This window comes from Anoplophora glabripennis, unplaced genomic scaffold, assembly GCF_000390285.2.
Source record: "Anoplophora glabripennis isolate ALB-LARVAE unplaced genomic scaffold, Agla_2.0 scaffold1, whole genome shotgun sequence".
NCBI lineage: Eukaryota > Metazoa > Arthropoda > Insecta > Coleoptera > Cerambycidae > Anoplophora > Anoplophora glabripennis.
The window spans coordinates 4,082,504-4,105,426 of record NW_019417028.1 but is presented as its reverse complement, the minus strand read 5'-3'; the positions used below and the strand labels follow the sequence as shown (position 1 = coordinate 4,105,426).

The 22,923-nt window shown below is 32.0% G+C and overlaps 2 protein-coding genes and 1 long non-coding RNA gene across 4 annotated transcripts in view; 1 reads left to right on the top strand and 2 right to left on the bottom strand.

The window, feature by feature from the left end:
* The window catches only part of LOC108916712, a 92,067-nt gene extending 79,769 nt beyond the window's left edge, over positions 1 to 12,298 (bottom strand). For both annotated transcript variants that reach the window (XM_018723038.1, XM_018723110.1), the window contains exon 1: positions 12,174 to 12,298. The gene's annotated coding sequence lies outside the window, so the exon portion shown is untranslated. The remainder of the gene's footprint in view (positions 1 to 12,173) is intronic.
* Positions 12,299 to 12,808: 510 nt separating this feature from the next.
* Positions 12,809 to 20,272, top strand: LOC108906313. The gene is made up of 8 exons (XM_018709578.1): positions 12,809 to 13,366; positions 13,419 to 13,604; positions 13,660 to 14,217; positions 15,186 to 15,418; positions 15,852 to 16,601; positions 16,839 to 17,243; positions 18,698 to 18,829; positions 19,914 to 20,272. Exons 1-8 carry the CDS (start codon positions 12,882 to 12,884, stop codon positions 20,183 to 20,185), a joined length of 3,021 nt encoding a protein of 1,006 aa, XP_018565094.1. The 5' UTR covers positions 12,809 to 12,881; the 3' UTR covers positions 20,186 to 20,272.
* A 303-nt stretch (positions 20,273 to 20,575) lies between these two features.
* LOC108909582 lies at positions 20,576 to 22,405 on the bottom strand. Its single transcript, XR_001964422.2, has 2 exons — positions 21,955 to 22,405; positions 20,576 to 21,004 (listed from the first exon to the last, which is right to left on the bottom strand). It is a non-coding gene; the product is annotated as an uncharacterized LOC108909582 (long non-coding RNA).
* Positions 22,406 to 22,923: the final 518 nt, after the last annotated feature.

The following is a 22,923-nucleotide window of genomic DNA, read 5'->3' as shown; positions in this document are numbered from 1 at the left end:
TACCATAGGGCATTATAGATATTTATATTTAATTTCATATTCTATTCATTATATTTGTTCTTGTTATGCTCCAAACGTCTATTTTCATGTCAATTTACTCTATAGGTTAAAGGTCACAGATATTTACATTTTCATGGAGGCATTTGGAACTTTTTGATGAAAAACAAGGGACAAATTTTACCTCTGCGTCAGTCTTGGAGTTAGGTCGGATAATTATATTAAAAGTATAACGGGAATTTGTAATTTTAATTAAAATAAGAGCCGATTACCAAGTTTCCCTCGAAAACAAAACAAGGAATATTTTCAGGAAGAGGGATTAGCTGATTAAGTCATTAATTGAATTCGCCTATTCAAGTTGGTACACAGGGTTTCCGTGATGGAAAAATTTCCGGCGAAATTGAAGGTGAAGTTTGCGACAGGATTATGGAACGAGGAATAATTTTTAAGTCGTTGGTTTCGGGAGCAAGAAGGCTTTGTAAAAGTAATTTTTCATAAGCATTTCAATTTTTTGACCCCGCATATTCGTTATTACGTTCTTCGCGTCTCCCTGCGTGTTTTTTTATTTATCTGAGTAGGTGTATGAAGCGAAATTTTTCATATTTCCATTTTTATAAGTTCGTACAATGTACGAGCAATTTGAATACAAATTGTTAATCAATACTATGTTGATACACAACATTGTATAGAGAATTGCGTTCTAAATTTGACATTGCTCGAGGTAATCTATTTTTGCAAATCCCCTGGGGATGTGTATAATCGACGTAAAATTGAAAAAACAGTATGGCAACAAAAATATGTATCGTTAAAATAAAACTGATGTTTTTGGACAGTGCAATGAAGTTGAATTTCTACAAGACATATTTAATAATAATTCGATGACATAATTGTGGTTACAATTCCAGATTCTGAATGGTATATGTCACGTACGTTTACAATTACTTCGCATCTGGGTTCTGTTTCTCACCTAGAAATTCTCAAGAAATATATCAAGATTATCTTGGAAATCTCACGCTTTTTTATCCGCTATCAAGCAGCTAGATGTTACAACCAATCAGTCGGCAAGAATACCCTTTCTATGTTTCCTAATAAGATCGCACAGTTTTTGAATCTAGAACATCTTGATACATATACAGGCCATTCATTCCGAAGAACATCGGCAACGTTACTGGCTAATACAGGAGTAGATGTATTAGCAATCAAGAGACATGGTGGCTGGAAATCAGCCACAATTGCAGAAAATTATGTTGCTGACAGTTTAAGTAACAGAAATGATATAGCCAACAGGATTCTTTACAATGACATTTCAACTCCAGGTTCTAGTAGTACATCGCATCATGCTGTTTTAATGGATCGGTCAGATAATATTGAGCCTCCGGTGAACGAAATGGAACGGTCAAATCATTTTGAGAAAAATGTGACAATTAGTAAACGCGAGGGGAATAATTATCCAGATTTTATAAATGTTAGTAAATGTAGTTAGTATATTTTTAATTGCTACGTATTTTACTAATAAGATATGTAAAACTTTACAGCTACTGTAATTTCTATTTTAAGGAGTTGACGTAAATTTTTGCATCTCTATTGCACATGACTATACGATGGAAGTGAAAATATAATACTATGTGCCAAATTTTTACGGTTTTATTAAAATTTGTAAGTGTAAGTAAGGTTTACAAAAATATTGCTGAATACCTGTTCCCGATTTTTGGCAAACACTATGACTCAACTCAAACTAAAAATTTACTACATTTTATTTTATTACGTACAACTTTGTATGCTTCCTCGTTACTTGAAAATACGAGGTCTGTTCAGAAAATAACCGAACTTAATTTTTTTGACTCTTATTATTAATTTTATGGTCCTTGTTTATTTCAAAGTACTGCCCTCCCCTATTTACTTTTCCCAGCGTGTTTCCATTTTCCATTTCGCAGTCCCGGATGGCTTCGTTAGAAATAGACTTTGAAGTCTGTGGCGAATTTGTTTTGATGTCATGAATAGTCCGAAAATAGCGCATTTCAGCGAGTTTTTTGAAATTTTTTTTAGGAGAATAAAAAGGGTAGTTTTGAAAAAAACTGTTTTTTAAGTGATTACAGACGGCACAAAAATTAATTAGAAATTTGTCTAAAAAAAAAAACGGTCTGAATCGGGGTCGATATCTGGTTTGGGTCATCATCTTTAATTTTAATTTAATTAAGTTGATTTAATTTAATAAAGCCGCATCGTGCTGGAAACAATTGGATTTTGTTTTCTTCAGTGTCCGGAAGCTTTTCCAAAAAAGGTAAAATAATTCAAAAATTTCAAAAATTTTGTAGAAAATTTTTCAAAATATTTTTTTTCATCAATTTAAACGTTATTTGCGGTAAAAATGTGAGAAAATCTCAAAAAAACTAGTTTTGTTCTATTTTAATCATGATTATGGTCTGTCAAAAATCACGGAAAAATTTCGGAAATTCTTTTGATCCTTTAATTTTTTGCATTAGTTTATATAAAAGTGGGTCCATATTTTACTTACTCTATATTCACAATATACCGAGAATTTATTTTATTAAAAGGAATTAAAATTTCACAAAACTGAAAAACTTCACGATATTCACATAACCTTTGCCAACTAGAGCCGCAGTACAAACTAGAAACATTCAAGTAATTAAAACGTTTGTTTGTTATTGGAAGTTTAATTCGATACCCCAACATTTCCGAAAAAAAATCGTATATCAAAAGATCGTTCACGGTTCAGATCTAAAAATAAAATTATCTAAATAATGCAATAAATAAATAACTCCCGACAATATATATCCTTTTATTAGTCAAACGAAATATTTTATCGTCTCGACGTATCTAAATAAATTGAAAATATCTATTAATCGTAATAATCAATAAATAATTAAGTAGAAATATATAAACTCGCTAAATAACACCAAAATCAGTCAAGATATAGGAATACATATATGTATATAAATTTTAAGTAACGATATAGTTTACTGAAGTTTTTTTTATAAAAAAAAAAATGTCAAATTTTTTATTAATAATTAGTATTAATACTAAATAGTAATGCTACAGATTCACAATAATATTCGAAAAAGACGATAACCAAAAGATATTATATTTCAACAGTTGCAAATCCTTCCTACTGACATCATCAGCGCGTAAAAGCATATATTTACACAAACCTCGGCCAATATTTGTTTTCCGAAGCCAATTCTACTATTAACACGATAATTTCAGTACATAATTCTTATTTACTCGGCGTATTTTGATTAGATTTTACTATTTCCGCTCCAACACCCCGACATCAAATTATAATTAGATATTATTGTTATTGTAACCATTCCCATTCCGCCTTTATCTTCCCGTCCCATTTTATACTAATAGTTCCGGCCATTCGACGTGTATCGGACAGAAATATACGAGGCGTAACAAAAATGAACCAACAAACACCGGAGCCAAATAAGAGTTCACAAAAATAATACAATTTTTTTAATAAAATGCTTCGTTGGGGAAATAAAAGATGTTGAAACGTTTTTACTTTTTACGCTTTAGAAATGAAACACCCTGTACAGAGGAAAATAATTTTAAAATGAGTAGAAATTGATTTGGAGTATGTTTCATTTGTATTGTTGATATTACCAGAGCTATAGAAGAGCCCATCTCAATTAGGACACCCTGTATGCTCTCGAAGTTTTGATACACCTGTATAAATAAAAAAAAAACATAACATTAACATACCTCCACAACATTGGTAGTCTTCGTATCATAGGTAATTGTGTTGTGTGTATAATATTTACGATAATTCTGTTAAACTAAAACTAAATAGCAAACGAAACTTATTTAATTTTTTAAACATTCGACATAGTACTTTGGCTTAAGAGTTAAGTGCTCTATCAATTATAAAAATGGATTAGTCAATGCATTATATCAACAAAGTGTTTATTGTAGTTACAACCACTTAAACTTTAAACTTTAATTTCTTTATCTGTATTATTCATGGATACTTTTTTCTCGAAATACTACTTACTTTATTTAGGATTAGTAGCAGATTATAGATATAGCTACCTAGAATAATTTATGGTGGATGTTTTATGAACTGTACTTAGAACCGGTTTGTACCTATTTTTTTTTTTTTTGTGAATTCCGATATTCATTTTACAACCTAAAGTAACGAAGAAAGCTCATAAATTTTTATATCAGAGTTTACAAACGTTTAAGAAATGATAGAAACAGTAACTTAGCAATATTATTTTCTAGTTAGTTTAATTACACACACACACATAAAAAAAAATTGATATTTTTTGGTGAAAACTGTGCCAAATATGGATCAAAATTGATTTTTTCCTAAATTTTGTACCACTACAGGGTGGTCCGAATTTTATGCAGGAAACTTTGAGGACAGATAAATCTCTTTAAAATAATAGGTGTTTCCCTTATAAACATAGATCTGAAGTTTATATAAATGTTTAAACTTGATTTTCTAAAATTTTTCAAATGGAACACCCTGTATTTTATTGTTCTATTTTATTCACATATCGGTCCACTTCAACTTTTATTAAGCATGTTCTATATCTAAAATTGTTAGTTTTTAAGATATAGCAACATTTCTGAAAAAACTTTATTTTTATTATTTTAGAATACCACAAATAAATATTAACTAATAGAATTAACTCAAAATGGAATGATAAATTATGAACGAATGAAGTTGACCCAATGCGATAGTTTTTTCCAAAGCCATTTCATGCGACCGAAAATAATAAAAATTAGGTTTTTCCAGAAATGTTGCTATATCTTAAAAGTTAACAATTTTAAGTGTAGAACATACATTATAAAAATTGAAGTGGACTGATATGTGAATAAAATAGAATAATAAAATGCAAAGTGTTCCATTTGAAAAATTTTAGAAAATCAAGTTTGAACTTTCTTAAAATGATCGTATTATAAAAAATGTCCTGTATAAAATATCGATATTAGCTAATATGGGAGTATTTGCCTAACATTTACCTATAACTCCGTCAAATATTTTTGCTCCAAGTGTTAGTAGTTGAAAGTTAATACAACTTCTTCGAGGTCATGTTTTTTCCAAAATTCGAAGAATTTTCTACATAACTTGGCAACCCCGCACTAAAATGTTAAACTGTTTATATTGCCATGTACAGAATTTTCTCAGAAATCCATATGATTAAAAATATACAGGGTGTTCCATTTAAAACATGTAATATTTGGCGTGTCCCGTTTTTACTCTTCGCCCTGTGTGTTTGAAATTAATTTCGTCCTTTAGGTTTTTTGATTCTGTACAACTTTTATATAAACTTTTTTTCTGTATTATGAATAACAAGGTAATTATTTTACTTTCTGACACTAATGACCCACCCTGTATAATTCAAATACAATTTCCAAGAGATTCTGTTTGAATCTCATATTCAATGACACAAAACACAATTTATTTGCATTCCACAGCTGCTACAGCCGAAAGTGTTTAATTCTGATGAAGAAGCCTACTGCGATAAACAACATAATTTATTTCACGTATTCCTAAAAATTTTCCCGATCTTGTTTACCAGCTAAACATCGGTAATTGCTACCTACTACGCATTCAAATGTTTCTAATGGATTTCTCTTCTGCCTACCGACCGAGGTCAAGGTGAAATTTCGATGAAATGCCGAATAAGGAATATCAAGGTTAGAACGTTTCAGATTTCGATCTTAAACTGTTTACAGCACAGCTCCAGAACTGATTTCGTTTTAATGTTATGTTCTGGTAAAACGTATTCAATAAAATAAAGGATGGACTTCATTACTACATATAATTTGGTGTCAGTGGGAGCTCAGATTTTTAGTGTTCCTCTGAAAAAGAATTTGAAATTCTCCTTTTTTTTAATCAAATCAATGCTGCCTCTGAAAAGCAGCTACTGCTAGTTGTCTTCACACCTGGTACGATATGACGGGATGGTATACGAGTAAAAAAACAAACTGTAACGTTCTGCGAAACGGAAATGGCCGAATTCGTCATCATCGCTTTCATTTTGTTACATTTTTATTTTAGTTTTCCACTTTATCGGTTCATATTTCGACCTACGTTGATATGAACTTTTTTTCACAAAATAACTTCGGCAACCACCCCCTAAAATATTTCGCACTTATTTACAAACACACTGTACATACGAATCAAGAAAGAATTGATATGGTTAGAGCCTATTTTTTGTCAGGAAATACGATGTTGTTGCAATTCGATAAAATCAACCCCGCTTCTAAAGCTCAAACCATCCTCCGTATAAATATGACCCCTATTCAAAGACACACCCTGTATATTTGGCTATGGAGACCACCGTGGCAACTAGTAGGAAAATATATATTATCGAATTCGAATATACTTAAACGATTTAATGGGTACATCGACATAGATCCCCCTAAAAAGATCGCCTGACGTCAGAAGGTCGTTTGGAAAACTTTCTACGTCCGAGTTATGTAAGCTCGGATCCATCAGACGAGTCTGTCTCGTTCGTCGTTAATGCGCGATTACCCAAAACCGATTGGTTGCATCACATTGCGGACATTTTAATTTTAAAAGACACGATCGCTGCACAGCTTTTTTGTCAAATTCATTAACGACAAATGCCAAAAAAAACCTGACGGAATTCCAATTTGGAGCAAATACTTGTCACGGTTCGGTCTGCAACATCGGACGAAGAAGAAAGTGTTTAAACTGTTACCCGAAGGGGGATCGAGATTATTTATAGAATTCGTGAAATTGTTGTTTCAATAAAAAATGTAAGTCCGATGATCGCCGTCAAAATTTTATTTTAACTAGAATCCCGCACAAATTTAAAAAACGTGAATTTAAGACAAATTCTGTTGTTCAATAAAAGTTATTCATAAATCCCCTCATGACACCATCCCCACTTTCGAGCTCCTAATACAATTTACCGTCAGGCGGATTTCACTAAAGTTAAAATAAACCGCAATAACCTTCATTAATCGAATTTCTCAAACCCTCGCATATAACAAGTCGGAACGCGCGCCGACATGTAAAGTTGGCGGTTTCGGAGCGTGCCGAAATTATGATTAAATTGAAATTTAATAAAATATCCCCGAGTGGGATGGCTTTTAAATTCGTGAAGGCGACGTAGCAAGAGCTGGATCTCTGAGAGTAACAGCACCACAGGGACGAATTGTATTTGCATAAAGCTGAGGAATACTTCAGTGAAATAAATTTATACTACATTTTTGTGTTAGGGAAATAAATAATTCGCATCCGCGGTACAGATCTTGCTGCAGCAAGAATCAGACCAGTGTTGAGTCAAGCCTATGTCATTTCGACTGCCTTAGCTCCTATTACTGCGCTACTACATTTTAGAATATAATTTTGCCTGTCACAATCGCCTTAATGTCGCGATGGCTTAAAATTATACTAGTATAGATTTCATGCTTACTTAGACACTTGTTTAAAAATAAATTGAAGAAATATTAGATATCTACCATTACCAGATTTACGTTCGACTGAGATAATGATGACAAAGGCATTTGCTTCTCAAGGAACAAAAACACAAACATTTTTTTTGTGAAACATATGTGAGAAACAACGGAGTTAATGGAATCTTCGCAAAAAATTGTATTTCACACAAATATGGCAAAAAAGGTTATTTTTTAAATGCTCGGAAAAGTAATTACGGGAAGATTACCTGCGTACTGCCGAGTCTATTAAATTTTTTTATAGTAATAACGAGAAATTCATTAAATACAGAAATTTATTTTTAAGGCTTCTAGTATTCTTGGCAGGATGCAGTCGGATGTAATTTTTCTGGGAAGTGAACATTTATTTTCTTTCTTCGCTTGGAAACCATATTTAATAAAAAATGATTTATAATTCATATTCCCTACTGCATTACAGAAAACATAAATAGAAAAATTGAATGCTGTTTATTTGTAGGTGTTTAATGTAGAAATAAAAATAATGTTCACATTACTTATTTACTAGAAACTATAACAGCGTTCGAATATAATTCTTTGTGCTATGCAGATTAAAATTACCTCAGTTGATTAAAGATGCATTTCAATTCATTAGTATACTAACATCGATTATTTTGCACATGGTTGATTTAAGTGCTGTTTTCATCTTCATTTTCGAGGAGTAAGAACTGAATTAGGCTATTGATTATATCAAAAAAACAGGGTTAAAAGGAACTATGACCTTCAAGCAATTTTATTGAATGAACCGTTCAAAGGATCGTTTTAGATGAAAAAACCGCGGAGTGCTATTAAATTAAAGGGTGAAAACTGGAAATTGGAGATATGGGTGAAAATGCACCCCTTTCAGTTTTTCAATAATTGTAGCTCGAAATCGAATCGAAATTTCGGTATAGTTCATTGGAAAAATTGAATTTCCCATTGAAATGGCTTATTTAAAAAATTTAAAAACCAAATTTTATGCAAAGAATCGTTAATAAACTATTTTAAAGAAAGTAAAAATTAAGATTTTTTTATTTTTTTACTTTTTTATTCTATTTTTTTTTTAGTAGAAGTAGGCAAAGAAAATTTCTGTACAAAAAAACTAGATGAGATTCCCTTTAAATCAATGCGTTTTCAAAAGTTTTTGGACTGACTGAGTTGTAACCGGTCAAACTTAAATATTTTTTAGATTTTCGTCGTTTTAACATAAGAGTAAAAAAAGTAAAAAAAATAAAAAGAAATATTTTTTGCTTTTTTAAATTTGTTTATATTAACGATTTTGTGCATAAAATTTTTCTTTAAAATTTTTTAAATAAGCCATTTCGATGGAAAATTCTATTCTCTATAAAATTTTTCCTATGAACTATACGGAAATTTTGCTTCGTTTTCGTGTATCTTTACTCAAAAAAAAACTAGAGGCAAAAAAGTAAAAAAAAAATCAGAAAATCGAATTGTTTATTAACGATTTTTTACATAAAAATTTCCTTTTGAACTTTTTAAATAAGCCATTCGATGGGAAATTCAATTCTCTAAATAATTTTTCCTATGAACTATAGCGAAATTTTGCTCTGTTTTCGAGCTACAATTAAAAAACTGACAGGGTGCATTTTCATCCCTATCTCCAATTTCCACCCTCTAATTTAATAGCACTCCGCGGTTTTTTTCATCTAAAATGACCATTTAACGATTCATGTTTCATGTAATAAAATATCTTGAACGTCATAGTTCATTGAGATTTGTAAGAACTTTTTTCTGTGCAATTAATGTTAATTATCAGTCATTTAATGTATTAGTATAAGCTTAAAAACTGCACGATGTGAAAAGACGAACAATAATTATTTTTTAGTCAAAGTATGGACGTTGTTAACCTTTGATTTCCAGTTAATTGGCAACCAAAATGTTACTTCTATAAATAAGTGCATAACACAATAAAAACAGTAATTTTAATACAGGTACATATTACTATTGGGACATAAAAATATACAGCTAGTTGTGCCAGTAGTTAACCATTAAAAAATTTCAAGGTACAGCCTCTCCGAAGTCAGTTGAACATATATAAAAACGCCTAGCAATAAAATTTAATGAGTTTGATAGGCGTCAGTAAAAAAGTTTTCTGCTAAAGGTAAAAAATAATAATAATGTGTATATAATGTGTAGAAAATTTCTATTATATGTTCATTTGGCCAACAACATATTTTAATTATTTATTTATTCAAACAATTTTATTATATTGATGGTTTTTGGTTATAACATATCAAAAAGCTATTACAATTTCATTAGAATATATTTCTGCTTGGCATTGATACATTGCATTGCTAGGCAATATCAGCGACTGAACCTGGTACATACTGCCTAGCTCTTTGGTATTCAATTAAGATTGGAAAGACTATACCTAGCCTACATTCTGATCATATCAAAGGGCACTAATAATCAAATCGCCAAGGGATAATAATCATTTGCCAAGACAGGTGCAGCTGTAGATTGGAATATCCAGTGTCAATACTAATTAAGAAACCTTATTTAGACAAAAGCTATTGAAGCAAACATATACTTAACTGATAGAAGTATTTTAAATTTACACAAATTTCAAAAATGTAACAAACAAGGTCTTGCATTTAAAAAATATACCTACAATTTAGATGTAACAGTAGCAAACGCGATGTTTAATTGTTTTTTAAATGAATTTTCGAATGAATTCTTGAAATTTTCGAAGGGATACAACTTTTATAGTACCTAAGCTTTTTTTCCTAAAAGTCAAAAATAAAACATTTTCGGTGGAAAACTTGTATACCTATACTTTAAACCTCAAATTTTGTTTATGTATCCACACGGTAGTCATATATTTATCTATTTTTATCTGCTTACAATATCACTACAGGTATTTCTGTGATTAAGATTTTTAGAATATTTCACATAGGATGCTTCACATAAAATCACATACTAGGTAAATTTGACAATTTGAAAAAAAACATGACCGACTACCGCTACTGTTTTCTTGGAAACCAAAAAATTAATTTTATTTGACTAGTCATAGGCGGAGGCTAGTAAAGGGTTCAGCTTGGCTTGAAAAAATTGGCTTATTTTCATACCAATAGATGGCGTTGCAGTGACAGAAAAAATTTATTTTGGACGTGCAGTCATTTAATTCTGTTCATTTGTGTTGCTCTACTCACATCAACTAATTGATGACTTTTATATACAAAATGACCAAGTAGATCATCTGCTCTGATACAAATGAAGAGCTTTTTTGTGAAGCAACAAACATATTATTTTTCGTTATCCAAAAAATTGCAGACATTTTTTTTATTTTTACAACTTTCTAACGCAAAAAAACTAACAGTAGAATCATCAGCACAATATGACCTGAAATTAAGATTTTATATGCAACTGTCTGATTTTGATTGATCACCTCGAATAGAAAAACAAATTCAAAGTTAACATCATACAATAACTGTTTAAGTAACAACTATTTTTTCTCTATTCTCCTCTCGAACTTAAACTGATGTTATCTCAGTTTCAAATCAGCAGGTATGTGAGATACCCACGTATATATCTAAATTATAAATGATAGAAGAAAGCCACAATAACTAGACGGACGTAAACTATTCCAGGAAATCTTCCATTCAGAAATAGACATTCGTATCAAGACGTTGTTTTGTAAATGTTTGGGAAATAAAAAGTGTAAAATACAAGTAAACTTTCACTGTCAGAATATAGTCATCAATAAATAATATTCTATTTGTGAAAATGACTAAGACATACAGAATGAAAGAGAGCAATAAGGTGATTTGCGAGGTGATCTGGTCTTTGAATAAAGTAAATATTATGAACTGGAAGTGAACTATAAAACACTTTTCCTCAAATTTTGAAGTATATTATTCCTAGAAAAAGTTGCTTTGCTTATAGAAAAAACACTTAAGTTTACAATAAAGAAACGCTTTAGGTAAATAAAAAATTAAAAGTAAAATTATATCCACGAAAATAAAAATACTAACGTACTTATAGATTCCAAATGAATAATAAATGTATTTAATTTTAGAAATATACCTACCTCTACACTACAGGAAATACTGACAAGCAGCAATTATAACAGAAACTGATAATGGGTGAATAAGATATTTTTAAAAAGACCCAATAATTCCTTTTAACTTGTAACAGGTAGGTATTAGTATTAGTGGTAAAATCTAGGGCAATAACCAAAGCAATAATTAAATTACTGTTATCTAATCTCGCAAAATAAGTTATACTTTTATCTTAAGAGTTCAGAATAATTTACAATGAAAATCCTGTCATAAATTCACTTCCAATTTAATATATTATAGAATCAACAACATTTGTTCATTAGTCGAATTTTATAAAAGAATTCGATGAAAAAAATCACATCAAAAAATAAATTATTTTAAAACAATTTTCGTAAATAAAAAAACTGTTCTTGTTTTCCAAAATTCAGATTTCTATTTAGGTAAAAGTTAATTTGGGTGCCTGTTAACATGTATTTTTGTCAAAAGGGAATGCTGTTTGCAAGTGACTTAATATCTTAATAAATTCGCCTTTTTAACAATCAAACATTTTATAACAGAATTAATAAATAAACTATCATTAGTAATAAAAAATGCTTGACAAAAGTTGCACATTGCGTTCAAATTTGGCAAGAGTACATATTTCATCAAAAGCTGTCTTTCCCACCAAATCTTCCAAAAAACCAACGAAATATAATAATAATATTAAGAATAACTGACCTTGGCCTCATTCAAAACATAGTTCTTGTTAAGCGAATCACAAAATGCAACAGTTCTTATTCAACTAGAAAAGTTTTTCGAAATGTTCGACACAACGGTTCACCAATGGCACAACACAAACGCCATTACTGCTAAAAACTGACTGACATTTCGTTTAACATCAAATGTTGGCAATACCTATTTTCATCGAATTTTCATATGGCTTGCTAATTCGATCTAATTTGAACAGGCGGAAAATATGTTTTAAAATAAATAAGAGCTTTTTGAATCGTTTATCTTTACAAATATAAATAATTTAATTACCATTTGCAACAACTCAACAGAACCAGAAAATATTAATTTTTGTAGCGCCATCTAGGTGAAACCTAAGCTGTGTCGAACACAGAAAATTAAGAATAGAGAATTAAAAATAAAATTGATATACAAATATTAGGAAGGTGTTAAATAACATTATATAATTAAAGGAAAAAAAATATTAAAAGTACTATTTATTTGTTTTGTTTTTTAAAGGGAGAAGAAGAAGAAACCAATAGTAGTTGTGTAGTATACTATGGCTAACAGAGCTACTGTAACTGTATCGTCGTTGTTATTGTTTTGTGGTTATGTTATTTACTGTAGATTGACATTTGAATCTAACATAGTTAATAAAGTTTTCAGTGAAAAAAGTTTTATACAGCATTTATGAATTAAGAAAAATAAATCTGAATAATGATAATATTATTCCACTGTATAAGTATTATAATATTCCAGCTATTACGGAGCAGAAAGAGAATAAAAATGTTCCAAAAGTTTATGAGTAACAAATCTTTTACTGAAGCTAATTCGGTAAATGTGGATGAGGACCTAGAATTTAATCTTAAGTTTGATCCTCCAGTTTTTCGTCAGAGGTACGGAAGGGTGTATGAGACTCTTCTTAACGAACGACTGAGAACAAAAATTACTAGTCTTGTTGATTTTGGTTGTGCAGAATTTAGTTTATTTGTTTTTATTAAGCGATTAAGTAATCTAAATACTATATTTTTTGTTGATATTGACGAAGATTTATTAAACCAGTATGCAGGGAAGTTACATCCTCTTACGATTGAACATTTGAAAAGAAGACACGAACCTTTAGAAGTTTGTGTCTTTGCGGGCAGTGTGGCAGATCCTGATTGTAGGTTGTTAAATATGGATGCAGTCACTGCAATTGAGGTGTATGTTTTATCTGCTTTGCAATTATTGGATTACAGACCTGTTTTTTTTTAGAATTGAGCATTTATATCCTGATGTTCTTGATGCGTTTCCCTACAATGTTTTCAACCATATCAACCCTAAAGTAGTTATAATAACTACGCCTAATGCCGATTTCAATGTACTTTTCTCTGACGATTTAAACAGATTACGCCATTATGATCACAAATTTGAATGGAGCAGAGAGCAATTTGAGGAGTGGTAATATACTCCATATTTTATTGTTTGTTTATTTTACTACTGATGTAATTTTTAGGGCTAATAACATAGCTATTCGATTTCCCGACTATACAGTGTCTTTTTCTGGAATCGGAGAAGGACCTCAAGGTACTGAACACCTGGGCCAATGCTCCCAAATGGCTGTGTTTATTAGAAAGGACCTTTTATCAGATGATTACTTACCCGAGACTTATTACTCATCCTGCCTTTGTGACAACAATTCGCCTTGTAAGGGCTTGACTTCTCAGTCGAATCTTTCCTGCAGTTGTGTATGCGCATCGTGTTCGCCAAGCGCTTCCTATGGTGTTTGTACGTATTATACTTGTTCTAAACAAAGTGTACTCTATGAAACTGACAGGGAGCAAATGTCGTCATATAGTACTTATTATAAATTGATTGAGAAAGTAGTTTATCCTTTCGAACGGGATAATCGTACGGAAAACGAGAAAATGAGGGACGAGTTCAACTATAGGATAACTCATTTGGGACAAGCTTGGGGTAGATTTTTTGTAGAGGAAAGAAATAGATCCGAGATACCATTGCAGGACTTGGTTTATGGACCGACTGGGTTCGATATTACGGAAAGTGAAGTCGAGTAAGTGCAAAAATATATCATGTCTAATAAACTGGAAATTTTCTTAACAATAGGTTCTACCTCATAATTTTGTGATAATTATACGTTAATTTGTGCTCTTATTAATTTGAAAAGTATGTAGTACCTAACATTTTTTCATAAACTCAAATATGATGAAAATTTAGATGTTTTTAAAGCCTAAGGAAGACGTTCGAAATTATCACCATTGTTTTCATTCGCACATTCGCTATCACTTGAGGTATCCACAATTCAGTGCATGCTGCTACAAATGAGCATTTTTCCCAAATTATTTTTATGGTGATTTCTATGTATTCGTGTAATTCTTCTTTCCACTTGTGCACACCAAATTGTTCATATTGTGATATTGGTCTATCGTGACTTGCCGTTCATTATTTGGATAATACCACATTTCAAGTCTAAAGTAAGGCGGAAAGTTGTGTAAAAACCACATTGGTTATCTCATTTTCAAATGTGGTGTTTGTTTAAAAGTGAAACTCTAATTGTAACTAGTTTATTAAAGGTCTTCTAGTGTGTGGGTTACCAGTATAAGACTAAAAAAAAACAAAGAAGAAAACACGATTAACATACTATAACATTCTTATATTTTTTTATGGACTTTCAGTTAATAGTATAAGAATTAATATACACGTTGAACGCTGCTGGAGATTCTAATTTAATATTAAACTGGATCCACCTTATTTTTTTAAACGTTTTAAGATTTAAAAAAATTAAGAATATGACAATATTAAGATAATAATATAAGATACAGGGCAATACTAAACTTTTTTAAATTAAAATATACTTTTTAATAGAAAAATTATAATTTTATTTTGTTCAATGGTATTCTGCAAAGCTCTCGTTCAAAGATTTTGACACCTTGCTTGACTTTTTCCCTTTAATTTCAAAAAAACTTTTGACAACTTCACCCAAACCAAATGAAATTCCAGTAACTTTCCGTTCATTTCCAGAAAACTGTTAACAGGACTCGGCTACAGAGTGGAAGAATGTAGAATACAGGAGACCGGACTTCTCCAAAACTGCGTGATATATGAACCTGTGATGGAAGAAATATCCAGTACCTCAGAGGCCTCAGGTTATGACAGTGATTTTACAAAACACCAACTAAACGAGGAATCTCTTTCAGATTGGGATGAACCGAATTTTAAAAAAGAAAGCGGAAAATCGTGCGATAATCGCAAAGGTAAGTTTTTGTTTTCCAAAAAAACTATATCATTGTCGTAACTTTTAGCAAAATATTTCCTACTAAGGTATGCCATGAATCAGCCCTTTCATTAAAATACTTTTCTATCAACGACTCACTAAAATTAATTACACAATTTTTCAACCAGTTTTAGTCCTCAAAATTCTGTTACGAAAACTTGTGTTTTCTCTTCTTTCTCATAAACCGATAAGCTGAAAACTAAAATAAATGTAATATATGAAGCGGTGACATATTCGACCAATCTCGTTTCACCGAACGAACGTTTGCAGTTTCTTTTTCATCTAAACTAGATCAATGTCAAATACCATTGATAGTGAGATTCACAAACCGAACACAGTGCTTTAAAGAAGTAGTAACGAACACTGTTTGCTAAAAACTAAAATACTTTATTCGTGTCGATTATCTCCTACAGACATGACTTGCGTGGGAATGACCTCGAGAGAAGAACCAGTCGAACCAGTAACGGACATAGAAGATGAGAAAAAGCAACAAGACTCCCTCTTCGACTCAGGATACCAAAAATCACTGTCCTTAATGGACGACTCGCCCCAAACCCCATTAGAAGAGCTCGAAGAAACCGACGTCTTTGAAGACACAACAAGCACCCCAAGCCTCACGAGCGAAGACAACAAAGTACACTTAAAGAAAGCCTCTACCCTAGAAAAACACAGCTTCGTGCCTCCGCCGGCTCCCGACTTCACCAAATTCAAATTCGATTTGAATCGGATCAATGAAATGGATAAGTTTCATAACATCCCGCCGGGTCGGACTTTCTTCAACCATTTCGTGCCTCCTCCAGAAGTTCTTAAGAAGAGTTTCCTGAAAGACAAGGACTCGCTTCCTGGACCTTCCAGCGTGCCCAGTAAGAAAAGGAAAAAAGTTAGGAAGAGCTTCCAAAGCGACGTCGACGACGATAGTCCGTTCGAGGACGTAAAATCGATTACGAATTGTCTCATAGAGAACACATTGAACAAGCTGGACGTGAAAGAGGACAAACAGAATTTGATTGAGTACGTGGAGCCGGAACCGGAACCGCCACCGGAAGCCGAAGAGCCCCCTCAGGTTAACGAAATGGCTGTGGTTCAAGAATTACCTCAGATTCATGAAGAAGCCCCAGTTGTGGAAAACGGCGACTTGGCTAATAATAACAGGGACTTTGAAGGTAAATGAATTTTTTCACTTTAGACAATTTCAAATTTAACGGCAACGTTAATTTTTTTGTGTGTTATGTAAAAATATTCTGATGATTTCCTGAATTATTTAACACTGTATTTAAATTGATTTGGACACGTTTTCATGGGAATCATTCCAAATCGATGATTTTCTCAGTACACTTCTTCTAGTTCTTGTCTTCGAACTGTTCCGTAGACGCCGCACTACCTAATCAATTATATTTAAGGTAACAATTACATTGCCCAGGAAGAAGCCGTAGAAAATATTGGGAATGACATAGTCAACGATAATTTAGAGCCCGTCGAAGAACTACCTCAAATTCGGGAAGAAAACGCTAACATTGACAATAATAACAGGAACAATGAGCTCCTGCGGGTCATAGAGGATCCCTTGGTGATTGTCGCGGAAGGAGGCAATGTCGAAAACGCCGATAACGCCCAAGCTGCGGACAATTTGATAGGCGAGGCCAGCAGAGAAGCCCTCTTCGATCCCAATTCCGAGCAAGACTCGCTCGACGATTTCGAGATTTCCGCGGCTTTGCACGAGACAGACAATGTCGTCAGCATTGTAAATACGGGAAATAATGTGGTGTTCATCGGAGTTCATCCCACTCCTGAGGAAAATGAGTCAGGTATATTTTTGAGTGTACGCAGTGGGCCACTTTCGTCATTTTTGGAGGGTTTCTTGAACGGTGATGTCTCGGACTTGATGTTTGAGAAAAATTAAAAGGCAAAAACTGTATCTTGATATCTCGATTCATTTAAGTTATTTCAATTTTCGTTCAATAGATTAAATAGGCAACATTGTGTCTTATTCTGTGGTCTAAATGGCAGTGTCAACAACAGCCAATACTAACGTCTAGTCACTTAAGTGTAATTCTACAATACACTAGATTTACTAGCTAGAAAACGTCAGTACATATATTTTACATTATTGATAGTAGAATCGTAATAAATGGAACATCCTAAGTAAATTTTTGAAAAAAATTTATTTTCTATACATTGTTCGGAAAAGAAATTTTTCGCAGGTTTAAAAAGTTAAAAATATATGTGGAGTACTGGATTTACAATTTTTTTTCAAAAACCGAAGCCGAGACATCTGAACTACTTTTTGCCTTTTTGAGAAATCTCCCCTGTGTCAAAATGGCCTGCCCTGTACTTAAGTAGTCCTCGGTAGTATCAAAGGTGTTGGATATACATTATTGGTGCTTTTTTTTGTGTTATAATTATTTATTAATGTAGTTTATTTTTTATATTTTGTTACATTATTTTTTACAGCATAATCATTCTATTTGTTTTTCGTTATTTTCTTTAATATAAGACATTTTTGTTTCTGTTTCATTTTATCCTTTTCCTTTCCTTTTATTAAGCCCCTTTAGTCAAATTATTTTGAAGTTTGAACATGAAATAAAAATCTAGCAGCGTTTAATATCTGCAGGCCACACCAAAAAATGGTTTAAAAAATTTTATTTAAAAAATATATACAGGCTGTTACAAATTTGCTGCTCGTTACAGGGATCTTGGAAACTGTAAGTAGCTTAAATGGGGGCAAGGTTGCATAGTCAGGGGACCAACATTATGCCTCTAAAAAATGAAGGCTAGCATGATTAGTTTTCGAAATATTTGAAAAAAAAACGAAATTTTGGAAATCCGTTTTTATTTCATTTCAATTCGATAGAGGGCAAAAAGCATGAGAAAATGTTCTTCTTTTTTGAATATTACTTCAAATAAAGTTAAAATTAAACAAAAACGGATTTCCAAAATTTCGTTTTTTTTTTCAAATATTTCGAAAACTAATCATGTTAGCCTTGATTTTTTAGGCATAATGTTGATCCCCTGATTACGCAACTTTGCCTCCATTTTAGTTAGTTCGTATCTCTTACCGTTTCCGAGATCCCTGTAGTGTGAAGCGAATTTGTAACAGCCTGTATTTATTTAAGTTACGAAATAAATGTTACACAACAGAAATTTTGTTGCTTTTATATGATATTAAAAAATATATTTATTAGAATTATAAAAATTAAAAAAAATTGAGGCATGATCACAATCATGGGTTAAAAAAACCAATATTTGTTTAATTTTGTAGGTCTTATGAATGATCAAAATATTTTCCCTCACTGGTTGCTGCAAATACTCGGATCACAAGTCGTCGGTGAAGGCGAAAATCCCGCAGGAAGTCAAGAAGAACCCCACTTTTACTGTCAGGGAGATGGCTTGGGTAAGTATAAAAAATATGGTGTTCCACATTCGTCTCTTTAAATAGGAATTTTGTTTGTCTGTTGTTGACACAAAATGTTTGATTTGTTGCTAAAAATTAAATATACAGGGTGATTCAGAACTTGTCCAAAAAAATTCTGGATGTTCATGCGACTCTTACAAATAAAATTTTGTGAAGAAAAAATCAAAAAGGGCAGTTCAAAAGTAATTTAAAAATTTTATATCGGCAAATTCAACTGATTTTGCCGCTATTGTTATTATTAAATAATAAAATTAATTTGTGGTTTTAAATAATAAAATAATTTGACATACCTCATGTTACAATGTTCAAAATTTTGCCCACCGACATGTAAACACATTTGGGTCTGTCTTACTCAGTTTCTACGAACTAACACAAATGCTGTCTTGCCTCACCATAACACAAATGCTTCACCATAAATTAAAACGATATTCATCAACTCCAAGTTGCTATACACGCAAGCCATTTTTGACACTAACTACTAAAAAAACTATTGTAAACACTATCACAACGGTGACTGTAAAATCGGATTTCAGTATTCGGATTTGCCGAGGCCACGTGGCTCTCCACGCTAGAGACAACTGTAGTCCAGCTATGTAATGGTTGAAAGTACGACAACTTCAATAATTTTTTTCTCGGAAACTATAAGGATTTTACGATAATTTTTTTTACGATATTGACTCCATTTCTTATGCCGAATCTATTACCAAATATTTTTGGATAAGTTGTGAATCCTTCTGTATATGTATATTCAAACGTCAAGCAGTTGTAAGACTGTCAAATTTTTGTCCAAATTATAATCATTTGGACATACATAAATTATTAAATAGCTGCTTTCCAAATAGCTAATGCGACTTATTAAAAATATGTTGGGCAATCAACCAACATGCATGTACATTGTAGCATCCTACAGGGATCAGTCCTTGGTCCTCTTCTATTTAATATTTATACTTATAATTTGATTAGTTCTCAAGCCAAGTTAATATTTTAAAAAACTAAAAGCATTTAAGTAAGAAACTGAAAACATCATTTAGCGACTCGACATTAAAAAATTTAAAATTTGTAGGCGTTCACCCATCTGTAATAGCCGTTGAAATAGACGAGGAAGAAGATACGACGGACTCCTCCAATAACACAGCCGATACCGCTGAGTTAGAGCAGGATCCGTCCTATCAGGACATGAACTCCTTACCCGAGGATTCACAGACGGCTCCGTTGGAATCGAACACGATTCCGTTGGATCCTCATCCGGAGGAAGAACAACCTCTCGTACCGACTGCATCTCACCATCACGAATCCAATTCTAGTACAGATGCTGGTGCTAGTGGGTCTACGTAACTATACCATTTTTTTGTTGTTTGCCATAAGACTGAGTATTTTTTGGTTTTCCTTACATCGGAAATAAAGCTAGTTTTCTTTTCTGAATTGGTATTTTATTAGTTACATTATCCTTGACCACCAAACTTAGGCAACCAACAATGCTCAATTGGCACTGTCAATTACAATGAAAAAAACTTTCTATTTTTATTTATTCTTTATTTCATGACGATTTTTCAAACAATATTATTTTGCAAAAAATGCTTCAAAATACGTATAATTATGAAAAATACCCCTTAAAATGTACAAGGTGTTCACAATTTCCTTTTTGCAATTATATTTAAAACGTCCTGTAATTTAAGTTACTTCAGTAAGCAGCAGGAAGGGTGACTTTCATTCAAATACATTATATAAAAAAAAAACATTTATTGAAACATTATAAGTAGAACTGAACCTATAAAATAAAACTCAATTGGATTTAATTTAAAAAAATAGAACAATATTTTTTTTGTTTTATTTATTTTTAGAAATATTTTTTTTATTAAAATCAGCTCAACAAAGGAAGAAGCTTCATTTTTAGTTTCCTTTCTGCCCAAATAAGGATCTCACATGGATTTAAATCTGGGCACCGCAGATGCTGCTGTAAACTCATTGCGGGGGCACCTAAGAAAAAAATGCGACGAACCACCCCTAATAATTGATGTTTCGCTGTGTGGTTCGTCACTACTGAAAGTACCCCCTATTTATATAACCCCATAAAAAAAGTCCATAGGGTTTAAATCTGGTGAAGCATAGTTCAGAACGCCTACCTCTGTTCTTGTTGCAATCTTCGAGTGTACACTAAAAAGTAAAAAACAAAATAAAAATATAATCAGCATTCGGAAAAAAAAACAATTTTTTCCTTAATCGTCAGACTTATGGCATGGCTTTCTGCAGAAATCATAAGAGTGGTGCATGCCTATCATCATTTTAAATTACACAGCCACACAAAAAAAAAGTCTACTTTTCATGAGACATACGTTATCAGTAGTATTTTTGCCTCCTGATCACGAATCAGGTGTCAGAATTCAGTTATCACATCACAGGAATTTCCTAACCTCCAAAAAGAGGTCAAAAATAGCAAAAATTTACGAAAAAGTGCTAGGAAAAATACAAAAACCTTGAATTTTGCAAAATTCACCTCAGAATGGGTTATTTTTTGAAAATTTGGTCGGCCATCTTGGATCCGCCATCTTGAATTTTGTAAAATTAACCTCGGATCCGTGATCAGCGACCTCTAAAACCCCTGTATACAAAATCTGGCGCGAATCCGCTATATTTTGAAAATGTTGTGAATCGACTCGTTTTTTGAGGTTAGAAAAAGAATCATCAATTCTCACCGCGGATTCACGTTCGACGTGGTCTTAACCATATAAATGAACATTTGAATATAGGGAAAAAATTTTTTTGTATTTTTCTTAGTAGTTTTTCGTGAATTTAGGAAATTCCTGTGATGTGACAGCTCAATTAATTCTGACACCGGATTCGTGATCAGGAGCAAAAATACTACGGATAACATATGTCCCATGACAAGTATAAACAACTTTTTTTTTTGTGGCTGTTATTGAACGGAAAAAAATTTTAGGACACAATAAATATAGATGATACAATGGAGTTTGGCTATTACTTTTAACGACACCTAAATTTGGTTCATTGGATTCACCATGTAGTACAAAGCGACTTGACTGCCCTTTGGGATGTCGTTATAACTGAGCTCCGCTGTATAAGTAATTAATATGTATGTAATTTACCTTTAATCGTTCAAACTTGTACATCATTTTTGTTGAGACACTGACACTCTTCTCTCTCCCTGAAAGGAAAATCCACGTAAACATTTGTTCTAAAATTATTGTCAAGAAACTTAAAATCACAGGAACGTCAGACTAGTGGCTTGTTTAACTACAAAGAATTTCAGAGTGGTGCATGCCTATCATCACATGTATAGTCTTTCCGATCTCAAATGAAGACCAAACAGTTAGGCGCTATGTACCAGGCTTGGTCGCTACACAACAACTCGGCATTGGAATATTTGAAAAACTTGTTCCCATATTTATTTAGCCATACCCATATACAGGTCTGGTCGCCCAGTTGAAGAATGTTCGCGCGGGCAAACAGCAAACCTGAGCGACTGGCCATAAATTTCACTTGTTGACAAATTGTCTAGCGGTGCAGTGCAGCAATGCGGAATTTGGTGTAATTTAGGTAATTTTAATTTATTAGAGGTACCTTCTAATTAATTATTCATATTGTAATTGCGAAAGGGAGAAATAAGAGGGATATTTTGTATATTAATATTACAACATGGCAATTTGGAGACGTTTTGAAACAGAACAAAACGAAATACCGCCAGACAATATTGAATTAGTAGAACCGGTTGTTGATAAAATAGATTTAGAATTTAAAAATAAAGATGTACATGTTTAATATCAGTGTCTCGTTTTAAATATTTACGATTGTTTAAAAAAGGAAAATGAAAAATCAAATAATGAAATTATAAACAGAATTCACATATTAACTAAAGTTTCAGTGTCCACAATGTTTCATGTTATTAAAAAAAGTGTTATAGATCATTGCCTAGAGGAAGTGAAAACAACAAAAATTAAAAAATATCAATGACATGACGAGAGATTTAATTCGGCGGACAATTTATAATTTATATGACGAAAATTGAGGACATAAATAATTAAAATATGTTGTTGGCCAAATGAACATATAATAGA